This window comes from Rhodamnia argentea, chromosome 2 (assembly GCF_020921035.1).
Source record: "Rhodamnia argentea isolate NSW1041297 chromosome 2, ASM2092103v1, whole genome shotgun sequence".
NCBI lineage: Eukaryota > Viridiplantae > Streptophyta > Magnoliopsida > Myrtales > Myrtaceae > Rhodamnia > Rhodamnia argentea.
In genome coordinates this window covers 30,504,377-30,523,665 of record NC_063151.1, presented here as the reverse complement: position 1 = coordinate 30,523,665, position 19,289 = coordinate 30,504,377, and the positions used below count along the sequence as shown (strand labels likewise).

Here is a 19,289-nt window from a genome sequence, read left to right as displayed (position 1 = left end):
ATCGTGAGCTAGTTTAAGAGAATCACTTTTTCATGCTTGTGAAATGGATGAGTTTCGATTGAGTTAAGCTAATTATTCTTACATATCCAATGAAACTATCATTTCAATACGCGAGAGTCCAATTTGAACACGACTTGACGTATGGGGTGACGCGTTGACATAGGCTCACGTCATCATGACCTCATGGCGTGGGGATTAGTCCTGGCTTAATCCTGCTTATTTGTATGTAATGCATGGTTGATTTTTTCTGCAACACTTTTTAAGTCATTGGCTGCGAGACATAGTCGCGTCCGTCATTATCATTTCAATCATTAGTCATCGAAAGCATAGATTCTCAATTATCTCACGATTAAATGGAAAATTATCAAAAAGTCTTTGTAATTATGTTAATTCAGTCTTAAATATTTTTTTTTCCAATTCAGTTCTAAACATTTTCATGTTTTGCCAATTGAGTTTGTTCGGCCAATTTTAACCAAAAATTTGTGACATGGACGCCGGCCTAGCTCTAACGTGGACAAATTTAATAGAATTTTTTAATAATTTTTTCTATTCTTTACTTTTTTATTTTTTCCCTAGATTTAGGGCCAGGACGTCCTTGCCCGAGGCCAGCGTCTACTCAGCGATTTTCGATCAAAACTAGTTGGACAGATTCAATTGGCAATACGTGAAAAGATTTAGATTTGAATTAACACGACTACAATTAGTAGAGAACCTTTTTTTTTTTCCAAAAATAAATAAAGGGATTACGAGATATAAGACAAGGAGATCATTTCCCGAGAAAATAATTGTATAACCCAAGTTTCATAATGACATCATTGAATCAGTCCGACTTATAGGGGTGATTGAGCATGGGGAGGAATGGGTTGTCGATTTTCTTTTTTCTTTTTTCTTTTTTCTTTTTTTTTGTCGGAAGAAAATTTTCATTTAGTATATTGTCAATTTAGAAATCGGGAATCTATTCTGTCAGGGCCAATTCCAAATTCTTATAATAAAAAATCGGGCGATATTTATAAGCAAACGTTCCAGAATCGAACCGGCCGACTCCAAACCGGTTCGCAGGTCCTCAACTTTTTTCTTCTTCTTCTTTTCGGTGTGCACCCGTTAAACCCGCGCGTGTTAGAGAAAGAGCATAAGGGGCAACACCATATTATGTTCAGAGGGGTCAACTTCAAATCCTTAAGGGACAGCGGGAATAATTGACAATCGAGATTTTTTTGTCCTTAAAACTTTCTGTTTGTGTGATTATAGTCCCTTTTGAATAACTTTTCCATTATCATGTCGGCTATATAGTCAAAGTAGGGGTGCGGTTTAGTTACGTGCAAGAACTGCGACCTTAATTTATATGAAAGTATCTCCTTTCTAGCAACTCATTTGCATTAATTTGATTTGAAATCCAAGCAAATGTCCCAATTTTCCAAGGATGTCGTCGGGTTGCTTTGAAAATGCTTTCGTATAGGCTAAGAAAGGGGTATCTAATAAGTTTTAGCTACCATTGGATTTGGGCCTATTATCCCGTTCATGGTTTTCCTACACCCGTAGGAAAAGGTCTTTCCCCTTTTGGGTTCTCGATGTGTAAGTGCCCAAGACATCATCTCACCAAAATGTGTAATGTGGTTATTGAATTTTAATTGCTTAATGTGATCCTTGAACTTTGGTCTAATATGTAATGTCGTCCTTAAAATTTTAATTTGTTCAATGTGGTTTTTGAACTCTTAAACATTTTCGTATAATACATGGACCATATTGAATATATATTAATGTTTCATAGACCACATTGAGCAGATTAAAAGTCTAGGGACTACATTGGACATTGATCCAGAGTTCATGGACCCCACTGCACAACTTTAAAGTTTATGAGCGACGTTGTATATTGGATTAAAGTTCATGGACCATTTGTGCTATTATCCAAGAACCTATGTATGGAGCAAACGAGGGTCAAGAACCAAGCGTGTGTTTGATTCGGCTTTTGGAGAAAATTTTTAGAACAATGCAAACGATTTTATGTTAAAAGGAATTTTCGAAATGTAAGTGATGTTTGGTAAATTGTAATGTAAAAGTGTATTGGAAAACAACTTTGGTTTATATACTATTTGAGAAAAATTATGCTTTCCAAATGACTTTTGCTATTTAAAAAAAAAAACTCAAAACCAATGAAGGATGGGCGATCGATGAGGCCAGATTTGGCACCTGTAGCCTTGCCTTTGCTCGCTCGCTCAGCCACTTGGGTGGCGAGGCTACTAGCCAGATCAGCATCGTCAGCACCAAATCTGACATCGCTAGTGGCATGAGCCCTTCGGCGTCAACATCACATAAGGTGAAGATATTTTCAGAATAATGAAAGTTTAGCCATGGTAAAGATGAAAGAAAAGAATGTGTCAACTTTCTAGAAATGTTCAAAGCCCAAAGCACCACCTGCTTCGACTCAAAGGCCTTTGGAAATGCAATTGCTTTTTTACGTAACTCCGTAAAAAATTTGCCAAAAGCCATTTGCCAGGAACCTAATGGCTTTGGGTTTGCAAACATAACTTAAATTATGGTAACTTAGTAATTCATTATGATCCCCCCGCTGGCATAAAGTTCTAGATCCAGAGAGCATCATGAGCCGCGAGCAGAGGCGCTTCAGCGAGACAAGGCGACAATGGCGATGACGACCGAGCAAGGCCGAGATGAGGTGAGGCGGCAACAGTGCATGATGAGAGAGACTTCCGTCGGAAGAGAGAAATTAGAGTCTGATTTGATGAAATGAAAGAATGGTAGAGTTTGTTTGTTTGGGTTGTGCTTTTAGTCGTTTAAAATTGAAGTGTCTTTATTGTTATTATGATTGTTTTTGTTGTTCGCAGAAGGTATCGTTCCAAGCGGGTGCAATCGAATGAAATTGGATTTATGGGGTTCGGTCGGTGTGATCTACATTTACAGGGAGAGTGGCACACAACTCTATCATAGATCCAACGATGCAATGAAGATTATAATCATATTGAAACAACTCAAGACTTTAGTTTTCATAAATGATATATACAATATTTAGCCGTCATAATATCTCAATCTCATGAAGGCATTCACAAATTTTGATGACAATAATTTAATTGACTCGATCATTCGAGTATACTTATTAGGGATGATTGATTTCCGATCCGATCAGATTCCAAGGCAGTCCAATAGAACCGGTTTCTGTGTATTTGAAACACATATCCATATTTTAAATGTGCACCAAAGAAGAGGGTGGTTTACTAGTTTATGTAAGTGCTTTTAATGTTAGTTTGATCGTTGCAATTATTAGGGGTGAGAAAAAAAGGCCGATCGGATCGAGATTGATCAGATAGTTCGGTCCGGCTCCCGAGGACGGAAGTATGATTCTCGAATTTAGGAGTGGAACCGCCCTACCGGACTGCCTAGACCGGCACAAATTTTTTTAATTTTAATTTTTAAAAAAATATTTAAAGAAATTATTTAGAACTCTTAATTATATTTCAGTGACCTAGTCAATTAAATATTTAAAGAAATTTTTGTAATTTTAATTCGTATTTCGAGAAGCGATGCGCCCATTCTCCCGTTCTCTCTTTCCTTCCTACATTGTCAAGGTCCATGATGATCGACTGCCGAAAAGTTGATGGGAAGCACAAGTCGGACTGACTTTAGACAAATTTTTTTCCACGAGCTCAAACTCGAGACCTATTCTAATAGTTTTGGAACACATTATGTGTTGATTTCACATGATGAAGTGCCGTGAAACTAATCTCAAAGCAAAGCGGGAGATCCGGATTTGAGTCTCCTGTACATATAGTAAGGGTTTAATCGTACGGTTTAGAATCGATAGTTCTAACCCTTTAACCGAACACCCAGAACCGACTAGGTTCGCATGCAAACCAATGCTCATCTCTACTAACTTGTAAGCTATTGACAAATTACAACTATAGTATCAGACAAATTAAGTGCAATAGTAAGACGTCCATATAAGTAAATTCCCAACAAAAGAAATCAAATTACAACTGTAACTCTCAAAATATCAATCTCGAACTCATTTTCAAATCAGCCCATCAAAATTCCAATTGAACAAGCCACAGAAGCCAATACAAAAGACTTGAAGACGACTGAGGCTAAAAAGCAACCTTTGTCCCTCCTAATGAACAGCGCATGGTAAACGGGTGAATTGAGCAAGACCACAAGCCCACCGAGAACCATTTGCCCCGTAAACTTGAAGTCCATACCAAGCTTCATCAATCCACCAACCAAACAGAAGAGATTCAGCAATGCCAACGTTGCTATGGAGACGAACATCATGGAGCTCCCACTGAAGTCCATGATTTCCTTCTCGTACCTCGCCACCGTGTCCTCCGTTGCCACCTTTGCCGTGAGGTCGAAGGCAATCTGAGAGACGCCGAGGCTGTTGAGGACCGCATCCGCGAAGGCAAAGAAGAACGCCGTCGTCCTTCGGATCAGGAGCATCCGCTGGGAGTTCCACCATGCTCTGGGCGTGGCTCCGCAACTCACGGCCTCGGCCAGGCTATAAGCGTTTCTGGCTAGAAACACGCACGCGAACGGCACGAACCACGGGCTCCCGACCTGCAACCCCCCAAAAGAAAAGACTCAGATGCGGCAACGGGGACCATCGATGGAAGAACATCAAAGAGGGAGATGAGATAATCACGAGAGGGAACAGGGAGACGCCGCGAAGCAAGCAGACGGGAGGGACAGCGACATAGAAGAGCGTGGGGAGGGAGAGAGGCGCCCACAAGAGGTAGATGCAGTAACCCAACCGAGCTCCGAAGGGGATGTGGCCATGTCCGATGGCGAGGGGGCAGTACCTGGAGATGAAGATCTGGAACATGCCCTCCGACCATCTCTTGTACTGGACGAGTGAGAGGTCGAGCGTGTTGGGAGCCACGCCCAAGAAGGCCTCTCGCTTCGGGTTGTAGTACACGGACCTCCATCCCCGGCACAGGATCCTCAGGCCCGTCACTACGTCTTCTGCCGCAATTCCGTACGACACTCCCATCTGCAAAAGCGTTGAAACATCATGTATAGGTGTCTTCGAGGACAGCGAAACATCAGAAATGTGTGCGTGTCTGAGAGAGACAGACCTCCTTCCCCCATTGACTACCCTTCTCGTAAGAGCAGTCAGCAACAAGTTTCGCGTCTTCCTCGAGTCTCTCGACAGTTTCATCCCTCCTAGTCCTAGCTTCACAGCTCCATTCTGGTTCACGGTCTCGGGAGTACTGTCTCCCGCAGAGGCTCTCTCTTCTGTGGAAGCATCCGGTCCCGCAGTACGGAGCAGCTTCATATCCACCCATTTCTCTTAGCTCAATCTTCCCGTTCCAGCACCCAAAACATCAAACGTGTTACTCCACCAGTTACATTTATAATGGTGTCATAAGCTAATTATTAAACGGCTCATTCGTCCAACAGCTTAAGCGAGGGGTGTGCAAAGGAACCGGTTCTGGGCCGTTTCATATGGAAAAATCATTTCCCACTTTGGTAGCCGTTGGTGTCATTTATACGATAGAATAATTAAATATTAAATCTTGCATTCGTCTAACAGCTTAAAATTTTTAAAACAGTTGAGAATGGTTTCACGGAATCTTATTTTGAATATTTCCAAGCTCTATGTAAAAAGATCGGATTAACCGTGACGAGAAGCGATATAATAATTAGATATTAAATCGCATCTTAATTTAACAGCTTAATCTTTTAAGACGGTCGACAATGATCCCGCACAAAATCTCATACCTACCAAGTTGAATCTCACTGCAGGAGAAAGAATCGATGATGACTTTTACCTCATTGAAAACCCTAAAAAAGTTGAAGTAGATGTCGTTTTTCGTAATGTTGTCGAAGTTTTGAGGATATTGCACGAAACCCATTTGGTGGCCTCTCTCTTCGTCCATGAAGAAGCACAGCGCATCTCGTATCGAATCCGAGTTGTTGGAGTACATGTCGCAGTCTAGGTTGAGGATCACGGGCGCATTGCTTATCACGGATGACACTCTAATCTGCGCATGAAAATCACAAACTAGACATAATTAGGCAACATTGCAGTATGAAACTAAATCATCGTATTACTAGAAAAGACTTATTGTTAAGGTAAAATATGTTAATGGGAAAGTTTGAAGACCCGTGACACTATGCTTAATTGAGCGAATGGATATTGACCACGTTGAAATATATACTCAAGTGAGGTTATCTAATTTATGTTTTTCAAAATACTGGGTTATGAAAAATAAAAAGACATTGCTTCGACTCGTTTTGCACATCATGTTTGGTTTCTTTTTTCGGATTCAACACTGAGATAAACCTAATGTGTATCCATTTCTTTCTTTCCTTGAATTATTATCAGACTAAAGGATATAAAGTACCAGGGCATTCATAGAGCCAGCCTTGAAATTGTGAGGGCATTGAGGTCTCTTCTCTCGTGCCAAGTACACTAACGTTGGTAGTCTGCATCCAACATCATCCACAGCATCCCCTTGTCTCCCATCAATTACGATCTGATAAAAAAAAATTATTGAAAATTTACATAATGTCAAGTATTTTTTTAATGAAATTAGTAAGGTTAATTAATTAATTAAACAATTAATTTACAATGCTTTACCTTCACAATTGACTGGTGATCCCGCTTTGTCACGGTTGGATTATTCCATTCCGAGAAACCTTCATGTTGCTCCTTCACTTCCATTGGAACGCTGCCCCTTTCCATGGCTTCTTCAATCCGATGCTTCATATCTTCATACAGTTTCTTTGTAGCAGAAGAAGAAGATGGAATTTTAATGGTGAAATGACAACGCCTCAATATTTTTACGCGCGCGCTCGCGAGCACCTTTGCCTAGAGAGACTAGAAACTTACCCTCGTAGCGAACCATTCTTCTCCGGCCGCGGCGGCTTCTCGTCCCACGTCGGAATGGCGGGCGAAATAGGCCCCGGGAGACCTCGGTTCGACCTTGAATTTCTTGCAGAAAGGGATCCAACGCTTGGAGAATTTCGAGGCCTCCAGCAGCGCATAGAATGTCAGTGCCGACCCTCCATCGTCCGAGAGATAGACGCTCAGCTTCTCCGGTGGATAATTGAAGGACATGGCCGAGAGGACGGTGCTAACCACCATCGCCGGTGGCTCGGCTTCCGGGTCGGCCGTGCACACAAAGACGTCGACGGCAGGTAGATCATTTTCGTATCTGCAACGAATGGGACATCACCGTTACATGAATTATTAAAACCCTTGTCATCGTGGCGCATGACTAGTTGAGCTCCATAATCGATGTCACAAGAAGACGCAAATATCGATTACTGTAACTTTCTGCATTCTGATTGATTTTCTTCGTTATAATCATTTATAGAAAGAGAAAACACCAAAAACACATCAGAGTTTCCACCAATTTAACATTAATTATCTTCCTCTACTTTTTTTGGTTTTTGGCCAACTACATTCCTCCATTTTTAAAATTGAAAATTTGCTCCCTTTAACCCCGTTGAGACTCTACTAAAATACCATCCCATCAATATAAACAGAAAATGGATGACGACACAAATGGTCTCCGAATTTTGGTCAAATGTACGATGTGATCTCTGTAATTTAAATTTGTCCAATATAATCCATGAACTTTAACCCGATGTGCAATATCGTTCCTAAACATTTAATAATTCAACATGGTCTATAGACTTTTGGTACGTGTTCTATTTAGTTCCGAGATAATATGAAAATATTCGGCATTATCCTCTCATCAATTCAAGTTCAGAGACACTATTGAATATTTCCACATAGTCCGTATACTAAATTGAACAAATACCAAAAGTATATGGATCATATTTAAATACTAAAAGTTCAGGAACGACATTGCATTTGTGCTAAAATTCAAGGGCCATATTGAATAAATTTTAAATTGCTTGATCACATTGCGTATTCGACCAAAATTTAGATATCGTTTGCTTTATTTACCCAGCAGAAAACGCAAGAAAGGGTCTTGTTGGCCTACTAGCTCTATGACTTCACACGGGATCAGACATCGGATCCAGTTTTGGCCAACATAATCCACTACAAAACGAAAAATTTTCTTTGGTAAATTACAAGTATCCCACACTTGTGAACTCAACTAAAATGAAGTGTTATATTTTCCCCTCCTTCTCTAATTGAAAGAAACTTTATACAACCATGTCTCTAATTATGTGAAATTCGTTGTTAGAAATGTTTATCTTTGTAACTCAAAAGTGAAAAAAAGGGTAATTGGAAGACGTGTCCTTCAACAGGGGATGAAGAAAGTCCAATGTCAAATCCTTGAAATAGTTCATATTTGGTTAGCTTAAAGCCCAAAGTGTCCATTATTGTTCTATCTATCCATAAGGGAAGTAAGTCTAGCTCGGGCTCGGAATTTTTACCTTGATCTTAACTTCTTGGTCCAAGGGTACTTAACTTCTGTGTGGGAGAGAACTTATTTAACATAGAGTAATGACATGCGTATAGTATAAATACCTCGGATTTTAACTCGAAAACTGCGACCCTTGAACTATCAATCGTCGTATCATTTTATAAGCGTGGACCGAGATTGCTAGTGCGAGCAAGAGAAGGGGAACAACCTCTGTGAGAGCCTCTCCTTAAATGGATACTGGCACACGGCATTCCAACGGACAGATTGGGTTGACACCCAGTACAACCCGAACAGCACCTCGGCAACGAACATCCCCACCCAAGCCCATCTCCCCTTCTCTCCCGGCCTGGGCAAGTGCAGGGACCGGTACACCCATATCCACCCTAAGCACCCCAAGATTGTGGCAGCGAACACCTTGTGACCAATTCTTGCTCCGCCTAATTTCTTGGTCTCGAAGAGAGGAAGCCCCTGCCCTCCTCCTCGCTCTCTACTCTCAACAGCCATCTCTCTTACTGCTCTCTCTCTCTCTCTCTCTCTCTCTCTCTCTCTAACACACACACTTGATATATATGGTGGGTTAGGGTTTTGTTTGTTTTTCAAAGAGTGCAATGAAAAGGACTGCTGCGGGGACCAACCAATGCAGAAGAAATGGTGGAAAGGTGCCGGACACGGTCGACAAGTCACATCCACAGGGTAGAATGGGGAGGGACAGAGACGCCGAACAAAAACGCCAAAATTGGCCAATTGTATCATTCGGCTGCCCATCCCCATCGTCGTCGGAGTAGAGAGCAACCGCTCGTTGGCACGTCATGTGATTGGATCTGATCATTACAGGCGCGGCCGAAATCCAAACTCAAGAATCTTATCCTGGGAGGACTTGGGCGAACAAGGAACTGAAGATGAGAATTGTTGTCCACAACAGCCCACCATCTTATCTTTCAGTCTTAAAGTTTGCGCCATCTCTATGCCACCAAAATCAAATCAGTCTTTTAACTTTTATAATAGCCAAGTCAATGGATAAGTACAAAAAAAGGGGAAAAGAACATGCATGTTTCGAGATTGTTTTCGTCTCGAAAGGGATTCGCTGTACAATATTGATTGAAAAATTAAATATTAAATCATATTTTTATCAAATAATTTAAAATTTTAAAATAATTGATAGCGATCCCCATAAAAATAATTTTATGGTCTCTAGACTATGTTTTGCTACCTCTTAATTCCCGTGTTAATGCACCTGTTGTGAATAATAAAATCGCCTATTCATTAGCACCATTGACACTTTAAAATGTGTAGCGGAACTTAATTGGTACGTTAACTTATTTTATGGTAGATAAATTGCAAATATGACCGAATAAAGGATCTACCACAACCAAAAATCAAGGTTGTCTATTCGCTAAGTTCAACGTTAATATATTATATCCGTTAGTCACACCACACTCATATAAAATTTACTAATATCCTTAAACATTTCGGACAAGAGATCACGATTGAATTCTTAAATATCGTTTTTATCTAGAATATTGACAATTCATTTACGTTAATCTATTGATGAAGAAAGTGAAAATAGGTCTTTTTAAATGAAGGAGATAAGAAAATTATAGATAAAATGCATTCATTTATAAGCACCATTAATTATTGCTACGTCGTGGGAGATATATATACTCTTAATAATTGGGGTACAATAAATAATGTACCCTTTTCGGAAGCATGCGAAATATATACTCTTAATAAATGCTCGATAGCATAACTTCAGCCTTTTTCATGTCTCGAATATTCCCATCATTTTGGCAAGAATGAGGTTTTGTGTCACTAAATTTTCATCAGAGCATCACACTTGCACAAGTCACTAAATTTAGTTTCGTAGTGCCACTCTAAAGCTTTGGGAAGTCACTAAATTTCGTTTCATCGTGCCACTATAATGCATTGAGATCGCGTATATCTTGTCGTAATTTTAGTCGAATTGTGTTAAAGAAGTCCCACTATAAAGAAATGATATGGTGTGAGTCCAATCAGATATATCGAATTGCGTTAAAGAAGTCCCACTATAAAGAAATGATATAGTCCAACCACTACAAAGAATGGTCCGAGATCTTATCCGGATTTTGGGTGCACCCTCGTTCTTGTTTTGAGTTCTTGACGTGGAGGAAGCTTGTTTGGAGATGTTGAGGACAGTGTCGGGACAAAGCACTCAGTCGATTTGTACGAAGTACGTAGAGTGAATATTTAATGTTTGCAGGGGATCCATCGCTTCAGTGGGGATGGGCGAAGATTGAACAATGGGAGAGCAGGAGCATCCGATGAAACGGACTCGGGGACTGTAATGAATTCACAGATTGGAGAAGGTGGGTTTGGCACTTGCCACATCATTAAATGTTTCTTCAACGGAAATTTTCATGGCCACGTGAGTCTATACGAAGAATTTAAACATCCTCGCTACATAAAGCACATTTCAAAATGTACGGAGCTCACGGCCTCGGCCAGGTTGTTTCGGGAAATTCTTTCGGACAAGTCCTGAATCGGGTGCGTGGAGCTAACTCCCGATCACGACATCCAAAAAGTCAAAGCTGGTTTTTTTTTTTTTTTTAAATTTTGCGAACGACTCTGACTAAGAATTTTTATAATGTCCATGCGCTTTATTAAAATCAACATAAAAAATAGCCGACAGTAATCATTTCAAAGGTTTGTTGGTTCTCCCCTTCTTTTTGTTTTCGTTTTCGTTTTCATGTGAAGTCTTCTTGTTAATAAACGTTGTAAGCACGGCTATCAAGGCTCCATTTATTTCAGATATTTTTTTTAAATTAATTACATATATTGCTTGATATAATCAATTAATGAAAAAAAAATATTCTCATTATGCACAATAATTTGCATTTATAATTTTTTTGAACGATAAAAATAATTTTCGTTCATTATTTTTTGTAAGCAACGTCGGCTATCATTTTTTAAAAAATATAATTAAAATTATCGAAAGCTCTTTTTTTTTCATATGACTTACTAACTTTTCTCTACCAACTTGTTTCGGATTATGCATCGACTCTCATATGAGTTTTTCGCCAACTTTTCTATTTTGTTGCAATTTTAATTTTTCTTACTTACCAACTATTTTGTTTTTTCATAATTGAGTTGCCGACTAGTTTTGCGATGCGAAACTCTTATTAGATTGGTTCGCAAACTTTGTATTTCGTTTTACGCTCATCGGCTTCTCTTATCCCGAACAAAACAAAAGCTTCTTTTATCTTGACCAATTTTTGTTTGTAATTCTTACAAAAGCCTTGAGTTTACCAATTATTAATGAAGCTATCAGTTTTTATCCAAGTGATTAACTTTTTTTTTCTTTTCTCCATTAAGTAACCCAATGAAAAAGTTAATAAATTAAAACAAACTAAACAAAAGTTGTAACTAACTCGTAAGAGTAGATAATCTAAAACTAGTTGATAATTCAATAGATGAAAATTTGTAATCAATTAAATTAAATCTAGCAAATTTTATAAATGAAAACTGGTAAAGTATTAAAAAAGCTGGTAATTAGAAGAAAAATAACTTAGATAAGTATCTTAAATGAGAGTCGGTAACTCAAATCTAATTGGTAATTCAATTTAATTGTAGAAAATACAGCGAAAAGGTGATAAATCTAATGTATTGCTAAGAAATGCAAGAACATAAATCACAAGAAAAGTTGGCCGATTGAAAAAATTCAAATACATGTTGTTTAAGACCTGCATGGCAACGATTCCGATTTGAGAAGGTGATTCTGATTATAATTATTTTTTCTGATTATGTTCCTTGGACGAGTTTTAGAGAATCCGAACGTGTTTAGTAATCGCACAAAATTTCTGTTCTTGGAACAGAAACGCGTTTGGTAATTGCATAAAACTTTTATTTTCGAAAATAATTTCTCTTCATAATTTTATCATTTAAGTCGAATAATTACGTAGTTACTTTGTGAATTTTATCCTACATTTCAAATTAATTGAAGATTAATTCATATTGATTCTCTTACATAGCATATTGCATATTTCAAATAACATTTTTTCGTGTTATTTCATCTAATTGTCGTGTCATAACGAGTCATTTTAAGCTTAAAAAAGGATAAATCATGTTGGATTAGTGCGTGATTTCAAATTAGCTCGAGCCCTCCCAAGTCTATACTAAATCGCAACGAAGGAATATCAAATTTGATTTTAGTCCGATCGATGGCATGTGTATATACAAATAGATTTGCCTCCAGTTTTTTAGCAAGGTAGATTGGAAACCTTATCGAACGATCGAGAGAAGCCGTTCAATTCTACACAACTAGAAAAATCTAGAGTCCGGGGACTTGGTTACGTTGGTGTTTCCATCGAAGCCCTTTTGGCATCGAAATTGAGTGTTTTCTAAATGCGTTTCACGCAAATTTTCAATTCATTTTTAAATCTATGAGGTAAGCCAATTCTAAGTGTTCACGTAAGTTATTTTTGTCTTTTTTCAAATTTTCTAAAACTAGACTAAGTCTAAAGTACTTAAACTTAGGCAACTCACAACCAATGAAATCAATTGCACAATCAAGGGATCATGACATTGATAAATTGCATCATAAAATCCTAGTGAAGCTCTAAGGGCTTAGAGAAATGTAGTTCGAGTTTAATTTCACAAGTGTTTATGATTTTCCTAAAAAAGAATGAATCTATGAAATCTCGAGAATCTTGAACCAAATTTATGAAAATGAGGTCAAACTAGTCTAATTTAAGCTTCTTCTGTTTTTAGGGATTTTCTGAATTTTTTCGAAGTTTTTTAGATTTTTTTTATCGTCTTATATAATTTTCTTTGAAATGAGACGTCGTTATGTTTTAGGTCGAGTAAAAAATGATGAGAGAACCGAAGGGAAAAGCGAGAGATATGGGATTTCATTTTATTTTGTGATTCTCAAAAGTGATTCTTTTTTTTCAGAATCAACTTTTTTTTGTTCTTGTTTTTGCTCCAAAATTGTTCCCGAAAACAGAATCAAAATCATTTACGTTATTAAACATGATTCTTATCTTTTTTGTTCCGGAAAACAGAACCAGAGAATCAAATTATTGCCATACGGACCCTTAGCAACTTAGAAAAGAGTTTATACAAATTACAATGGTAATCTTACCAATGAGTTGAGTAAATACAATGACCTGCAAACCATGACAAATAAAAGTTGGTAATGACATAGAAAAGTTGATAAAACATGAAAAGATGGTAAGTAACTTCAGTGAAAGTTGGTACCCACAAAATAATTGATAATAAAATATGACATAAGCTATGTTCGTAATTTCATAGAAGAGTAAAATTCAGAACGTTAGTAAGTTATATGAGTAAAAGTCAATAAGATAGTTCAAAAAATTGTGAATTTGCAAACTATAACAATACTGTTAATTTCATAAAAATGTTGATAAGATGTAAACAACTGACCTGAAAAAAAATATCATGGGTTTTTTTTATCAATGCTTTTTTTTTTTTACATTCATAGACACTTAATGAAGTCTACCGATATGAAGCACGGACAAATAAAATTTTACGACTAAGAGCGAGGTGTAGCGATAAAAGTTGCTTAAGATATTTGGGATAATGACATAAATGATCTATGAGTTTTGACCAAATATATAATGTGATCCATAAACTTTAGTCAAATGTCTAATGAGATACTTGAATTTTTAATTTGACCAATATGATCTATGAATTTTTGGAACATATTCAACTTAGTCCCCGAACTAAGAGACGACAATGGACATTTTTTTTATAGTTCGGAGACTTAGTTGAACATGCTCAAAAAGTTTAGGAATCACATTGAACAAATTCAAAGTTCAGGAGTTACATTGCACATTGGATTAAAGTTCGGAGACCATATTGGTCAAATTAAAAATTAATAGACCATATTGCATATTGGATCAAAGTTTAAGGACCATTCGTGTTATTTTCCAAGATATTTTTAGCCTACAGCTAAAAGTGTGATAAAAGTTGCTTGCGATTTATTTTTCCCGCCAGCAGTGTTAACAATGTGCATCCCTTTGATGATAACAGAAGAAGCCTCATAAACTATGTGTTCCACAGTGATTTTCAAAGGCAAAAACCACATGAGTCATCTAATTTACTATCAAAAGGAAACAAAAATCGTGCAGGCAGATACTGCAATCACAATTGATGCAACTGTTGTAGAAATCGGCATCTTGCCCTCATCCTTCCTTAGAATGCCATGATAGACAGGCACATTGATGACAGTCAGAACTGCACACAAAATCACCTGCAGTGACATCGATCCGGAGAACCCGGCACCTCCAGACACGACCCCCTTCAATGCCATGCCGAGGAAGCAAGCCAAGTTGAGCAAAGCGAGAGCGGTCAAAATGGTGAACATCGGGGACGCGGGCCCGAACTCCATTGTCTCCTGCTCGTACCGCTGGGCGACTCCTTCAGCCACCTTCGAAGTGATCACGAATGCCGTCTCGGAGAACCCCAGCAGTTTCACCATGGTGTCGATGATGGCGAAGAGGTAAGAGCTGGTCCTCTTGTAGAGCCGCATTCTCTGGTCGTTCCACCAACCGAGGACCGTGCCGCCGGACCGGAGGTGCTCTGCCAAACTATAAGCGTACTTGCCAAAAATCACGTATCCAAATGGAATGAACCAGGGGCTTGTAACCTGATTCATAGCAACACGAACATAGCTGAAAAGTACCATGATTTATTTGTCCGATAGGATGAAATTGACTTGTTGAATGCCCTGCAATTGAAAACGGAACACAGTAACATTGTAAGATGTGTGAAAAATACCTCTGGAAACAACGAAATGCCTTTCAGGAGGCAAAGCGAGGGGATGATAGTGTAATAGAGAGTAGGCAAGCAATTAGGAGCCCAAAGGCAATAGGGGAGATAGCCCATCATGAGGCCGGGGCCGATCTTCCCGACCCTGTGCCACGCCGGACTGTATCGGGACAGCAAGATCTGGAAATCGCCCTCCGACCATCTCATGTCGTCATATAGTTTCTGACGTTGAAAGTGAGATAGATTAAGAATCATCCGGATTTGAGGATTAGTATGCACCTACGCCCAATTTTATCGAAGCAGTAGAGACAGAACATGATCGTTCCTAGTAATCTTCAAGTGATATCTTGGGCGATGCCCCTGTTTTGTTTCCCAAAATTGGTTTCTCAAAAAATTGGCAAGTGTGAAAAAGCTGGTAATAAAAGTTTTTCTTTGTTCAGAGAGAGAATAGTAGTCGGCAGTTAAAAAACAACATAAATACATTGGTGGCCAAAATTAGTTGTTAACTTGATTGGAGGAAAATTGGTAAGTCATTTTAATTTTAATTCTAATTAGAAAGCTACTAGCTCGACAATCTGACAAGACAGTCAATTATTTCTGACCACACATCTCCTAATTAATCAGTATTTTATGCAAAACACGCGGTGATGATATATGAATCTACAGTTGAGTTTGTATCGTCCTTGACAATATTGTCGGGATATCATTTCCCTTCTAATTAAAATTGATAAATTTAAGTAATTACTAAAATAGATGAATAAAAGTTTGTAAACCAAGTGAAAAATTTATAAATTACAAAATTCAAATATATATCGCTAATTAACTCAAATATGAAAGTTAATAACATAATCTTAGGTGATGATTTGGATTGGTACGTTCTCATAAGAGTTGGTAAATTAAAGGGTTGATAAGCAAGACAAACAAAAGTGGGGCACTCAATAGAAAAGTTGTTCAATTGAAAAAAAGGAACGAGTAAACATTGATGCGTAATTTAAATTAGATGACCATAGTAAAAGACTATCTCTTTATAAATAGACTCTCCTTCTCACATTGAAATTCGGGATCTCATTTTTGGTCCGATACAAATTGATAAGCCACTCTAATTAAGTTGGTAAGTTTATATAAAGAGTTAGTAAATTCCAAATGTTAGTAAGTCACGCAAATAAAAGAGGGGAAGCTAGTGAAAAATCGGTAATTGGAAAATTGTGAAAGGATGTTGACAATTTTATACGGAAAAATGATTTTCCGATCGTCAAGAATGGTACAATTTCAACTGTAGATTCACACATCATCACCGTGTGTTTTTCATAAAGCACTCATTCATTCGGAGATTGCATGATCGGAAAGTTAGAAATAATCGACAAGATTGTCAGATCGTTAGGATGAAAGCTTCCTTTTATAAAAGTGCCTCTCTCTCTCTCTCTCTTGCTCTCCACAAATGAGTTTTGTCAACGCCCATGGACATTTTATTTAAAGGTATGCAAGCAAAAGTGTGGACAACACAAGGGAGTTGAAAACTGGATTTTTTTCCAATTTAATTTTTTTTAAATATTTACGAAATTATTTTTTTTTAAAAAGTATTTACCAATTTGGGTCTCGCTCGGCAGCCCAATCGCCGAGCAGCCCCTGTTGGGCCCGGTGCCAGTACTCATGGTGGGCTTCTTTTTTTTTTTTTTTTTTTTAATTTCATTTTTTAAGTGTTTTAATTATTTATATTTATAATATTTATTTTATTTCATATTTTTTTAACATGTTTATATTTATTTTATTTATAATTTTTTTCATGTGAAGCTTATCTTTATAACATAATTAGCAATAATTAATGTAAAAATTTATTAAGATCTATAATTAATAAATAATGTTGTAATTATGTAATTAATTTAAAATATTCATAAAATAAAATTAGTAAGATAAATGAAAAAAAAATGAGATTTTCATGATATATTCATCTATTGGACAGACAGAAATCTAATCGGAAGGCGAAACGGTGATGTATCAAGAACCGGCAGATCGGGTCGACGACATCGGATCGGGCTCAAATTCGGTCGGTTGAAGCGAAACGGCATCCTAATCAATATTCACCGCCGTTGGCGGTGACAAACGATGGATTTTTGCGATTCGAGATCGTCTAGATGGGTTTTCCTATTTTTTTAGTATTTTCGAGAAACCGCAACAAAAGAGTTAAAAACCGCATGGAAAGATTAAAAACCACAGCAAAAGAGTGGAAACGAGTAAAAAAAGGACAAAACTTTGGAAGAGCATATCTCATCGCTCGGGCGTCCGTTTGAGACGAATTTTTTTTTTATTTCACGTACTTTTTCGAGACGAATCCATTGGCCTGAGCAATAGGGGTGATTGAGCATGGGGAGGAATGGGTTGTCGATTTTCCTTTTTTTTTTTTGCCAGAAGAAAATTTTCATTCATTATGTTGTCAATTTAGAAATCGGGAATCTATTCTGTCAGGGCCAATTCCAAATTCTTATAATCGAAAATCGGGTGATATTTATAAGCAAATGTCCCAGAATCGAACCGGCCGACTCCAAACCGGTTCGCAGGTCCCCAACTTTCTTCTTCTTCTTTTCAGTGTGCACGCGTTAAACCCGCGCGTGTTAGAGAAAGAGCATAAGTGGCAACACCATATCATGTTGAGAGGGGCCAACTTCAAATCCTTAAGGGACAGCGGGAATAATTGACAATTGAGATTTTTTTGTCCTTAAAACTTTCTGTTTGTGTGATTATAGTCCCTTTTGAATAACTTTTCCATTATCATGTCGGTTAATAGTCAAAGTAGGGGTGCAATTTAGTTACGTGCCAGAACTGCGACCTTAATTTATATGAAAGTATCTGCTTTCTAACAACTCATTTGCATTAATTTGATTTGAAATCCTAGCAAATGTCCCAATTTTCCAAGGATATCGTCGGGTTGCTTTGAAAATGCTTTCGTATAGGCTAAGAAAGGGGTGTCTAATAAGTTTTACCTACCATTGGATTTGGGTGTATTATCCCGACCATGATTTTCCTACTCCCATAGGAAAAGGTCTTTCCCCTTTTAGGTCCTCGATGTGTAACTGCCCAAGACATCATCTTACCAAAATGTGTAATGTGGTTATTGAATTTTTAATTTGCTTAATGTGATCCTTGAACTTTGGTCTAATATGTAATGTCGTCCTTAAAATTTTAATTTATTCAATATGGTCCTTGAACTCTTAAACATTTTTGTATAATACATGGGTCATATTGAATATATATTAATGTTTCATAGACCACATTGAACAGATTAAAAATCTAGGGACTACATTGGACATTGATCCAGAGTTCGTGGACCCCATTGCACAACTTTAAAGTTTATGAGCGACATTGTATATTGGATTAAAGTTCATGGACCATTTGTGCTATTATCCGGTAACCTATGTATGGAGCAAACGAGGGTCAAGAACCAAGTGTGTGTTTGATTCGGCTTTTGGAGAAAATTTTTAGAAAAATGCAAAGGATTTTATGTTAAAAGGAATTTTCGAAATGTAAGTGATGTTTGGTAAATTGTAATGTAAAAGTGTATTGGAAAACAACTTTGGTTTATATACTATTTGAGAAAAATTATGCTTTCCAAATGACTTTTGCTATTTAAAAAAAAAAAACTCAAAACCAATGAAGGATGGGCGGCCAATGAGGCCAGATTTGGCACCTGTAGCCTTGCCTTTGGTCTCTCACTCAGCCACTTGGGTGGCGAGGCTACTAGCCAAATCAGCATCGTCGGCACCAAATCTGACGTCGCTAGTGGCCTGAGCCCTTCGGCGGCAACATCACATAAGGTGAAGATATTTTCATAATAATGAAAGTTTAGCCACGGTAAAGATGAAAGAAAAGAATGTGTTAACTTTCTAGAAATGCTCAAAGCCCAAAGCACCACCGCACCTGCTTCGACTCGAAGGCCTCTGGAAATGCAATTGCTTTTTTACGTAACTTCGTAAAAAATTTGCCAAAAGCCATTTGCCAGGAACCTAATGGCTTCGGGTTTGCAAACATAAATTATGGTAACATAGTAATTCATTATGATCCCCCCGCCGGCATAAAGTTCTAGATTCAGAGAGCATCATGAGCCGCGAGCAGAGTTGCTTCAGCAAGACAAGGCGACAATGGCAATGACGACCGAGCAAGGCCGAGATGAGGTGAGGC

General features: G+C 37.9%; 2 protein-coding genes across 3 annotated transcripts; both read right to left on the bottom strand.

The window, feature by feature from the left end:
• Positions 1-3,930: 3,930 nt before the first annotated feature.
• On the bottom strand, positions 3,931-9,003 carry LOC115735836 (cellulose synthase-like protein E6). 2 transcript variants are annotated; one of them, XM_048273882.1, is made up of 9 exons: positions 8,987-9,003; positions 8,560-8,874; positions 6,839-7,163; positions 6,587-6,730; positions 6,351-6,482; positions 5,775-5,987; positions 5,079-5,303; positions 4,646-4,993; positions 3,931-4,560 (listed from the first exon to the last, which is right to left on the bottom strand). In XM_048273882.1, the coding sequence occupies exons 2-9, from the start codon at positions 8,853-8,855 to the stop codon at positions 4,027-4,029; spliced, it is 2,217 nt and encodes a 738-aa protein (XP_048129839.1). In that variant the 5' UTR covers positions 8,856-8,874; positions 8,987-9,003; the 3' UTR covers positions 3,931-4,026. The 2 variants fall into 2 exon arrangements, with proteins under 2 accessions (XP_048129839.1, XP_030523127.2); XM_030667267.2 differs by lacking the exon at positions 8,987-9,003 and having other exon boundaries at positions 8,560-8,920.
• A 5,360-nt stretch (positions 9,004-14,363) lies between these two features.
• On the bottom strand, positions 14,364-15,323 carry LOC125313700 (cellulose synthase-like protein E1). The gene is made up of 2 exons (XM_048273536.1): positions 15,126-15,323; positions 14,364-14,994 (listed from the first exon to the last, which is right to left on the bottom strand). The coding sequence occupies exons 1-2, from the start codon at positions 15,321-15,323 to the stop codon at positions 14,452-14,454; spliced, it is 741 nt and encodes a 246-aa protein (XP_048129493.1). The 3' UTR covers positions 14,364-14,451.
• Positions 15,324-19,289: the final 3,966 nt, after the last annotated feature.

Coding starts and splice junctions, on each gene's coding strand:
- LOC115735836 (XM_048273882.1), bottom strand. CDS start 8,855: ATGGCTGTTGAGAGTAGAGAGCGAGGAGGAGGGCAGGGGCTTCCTCTC. Junction 7,164..8,559: donor AAGGAGAGGCTCTCACAGAG/GTTGTTCCCCTT, acceptor CATTCGTTGCAG/ATACGAAAATGATCTACCTG. Junction 4,994..5,078: donor GTAGTCAATGGGGGAAGGAG/GTCTGTCTCTCT, acceptor ACGCTTTTGCAG/ATGGGAGTGTCGTACGGAAT.
- LOC125313700 (XM_048273536.1), bottom strand. CDS start 15,323: ATGAGATGGTCGGAGGGCGATTTCCAGATCTTGCTGTCCCGATACAGT. Junction 14,995..15,125: donor GCATTTCGTTGTTTCCAGAG/GTATTTTTCACA, acceptor GCTATGAATCAG/GTTACAAGCCCCTGGTTCAT.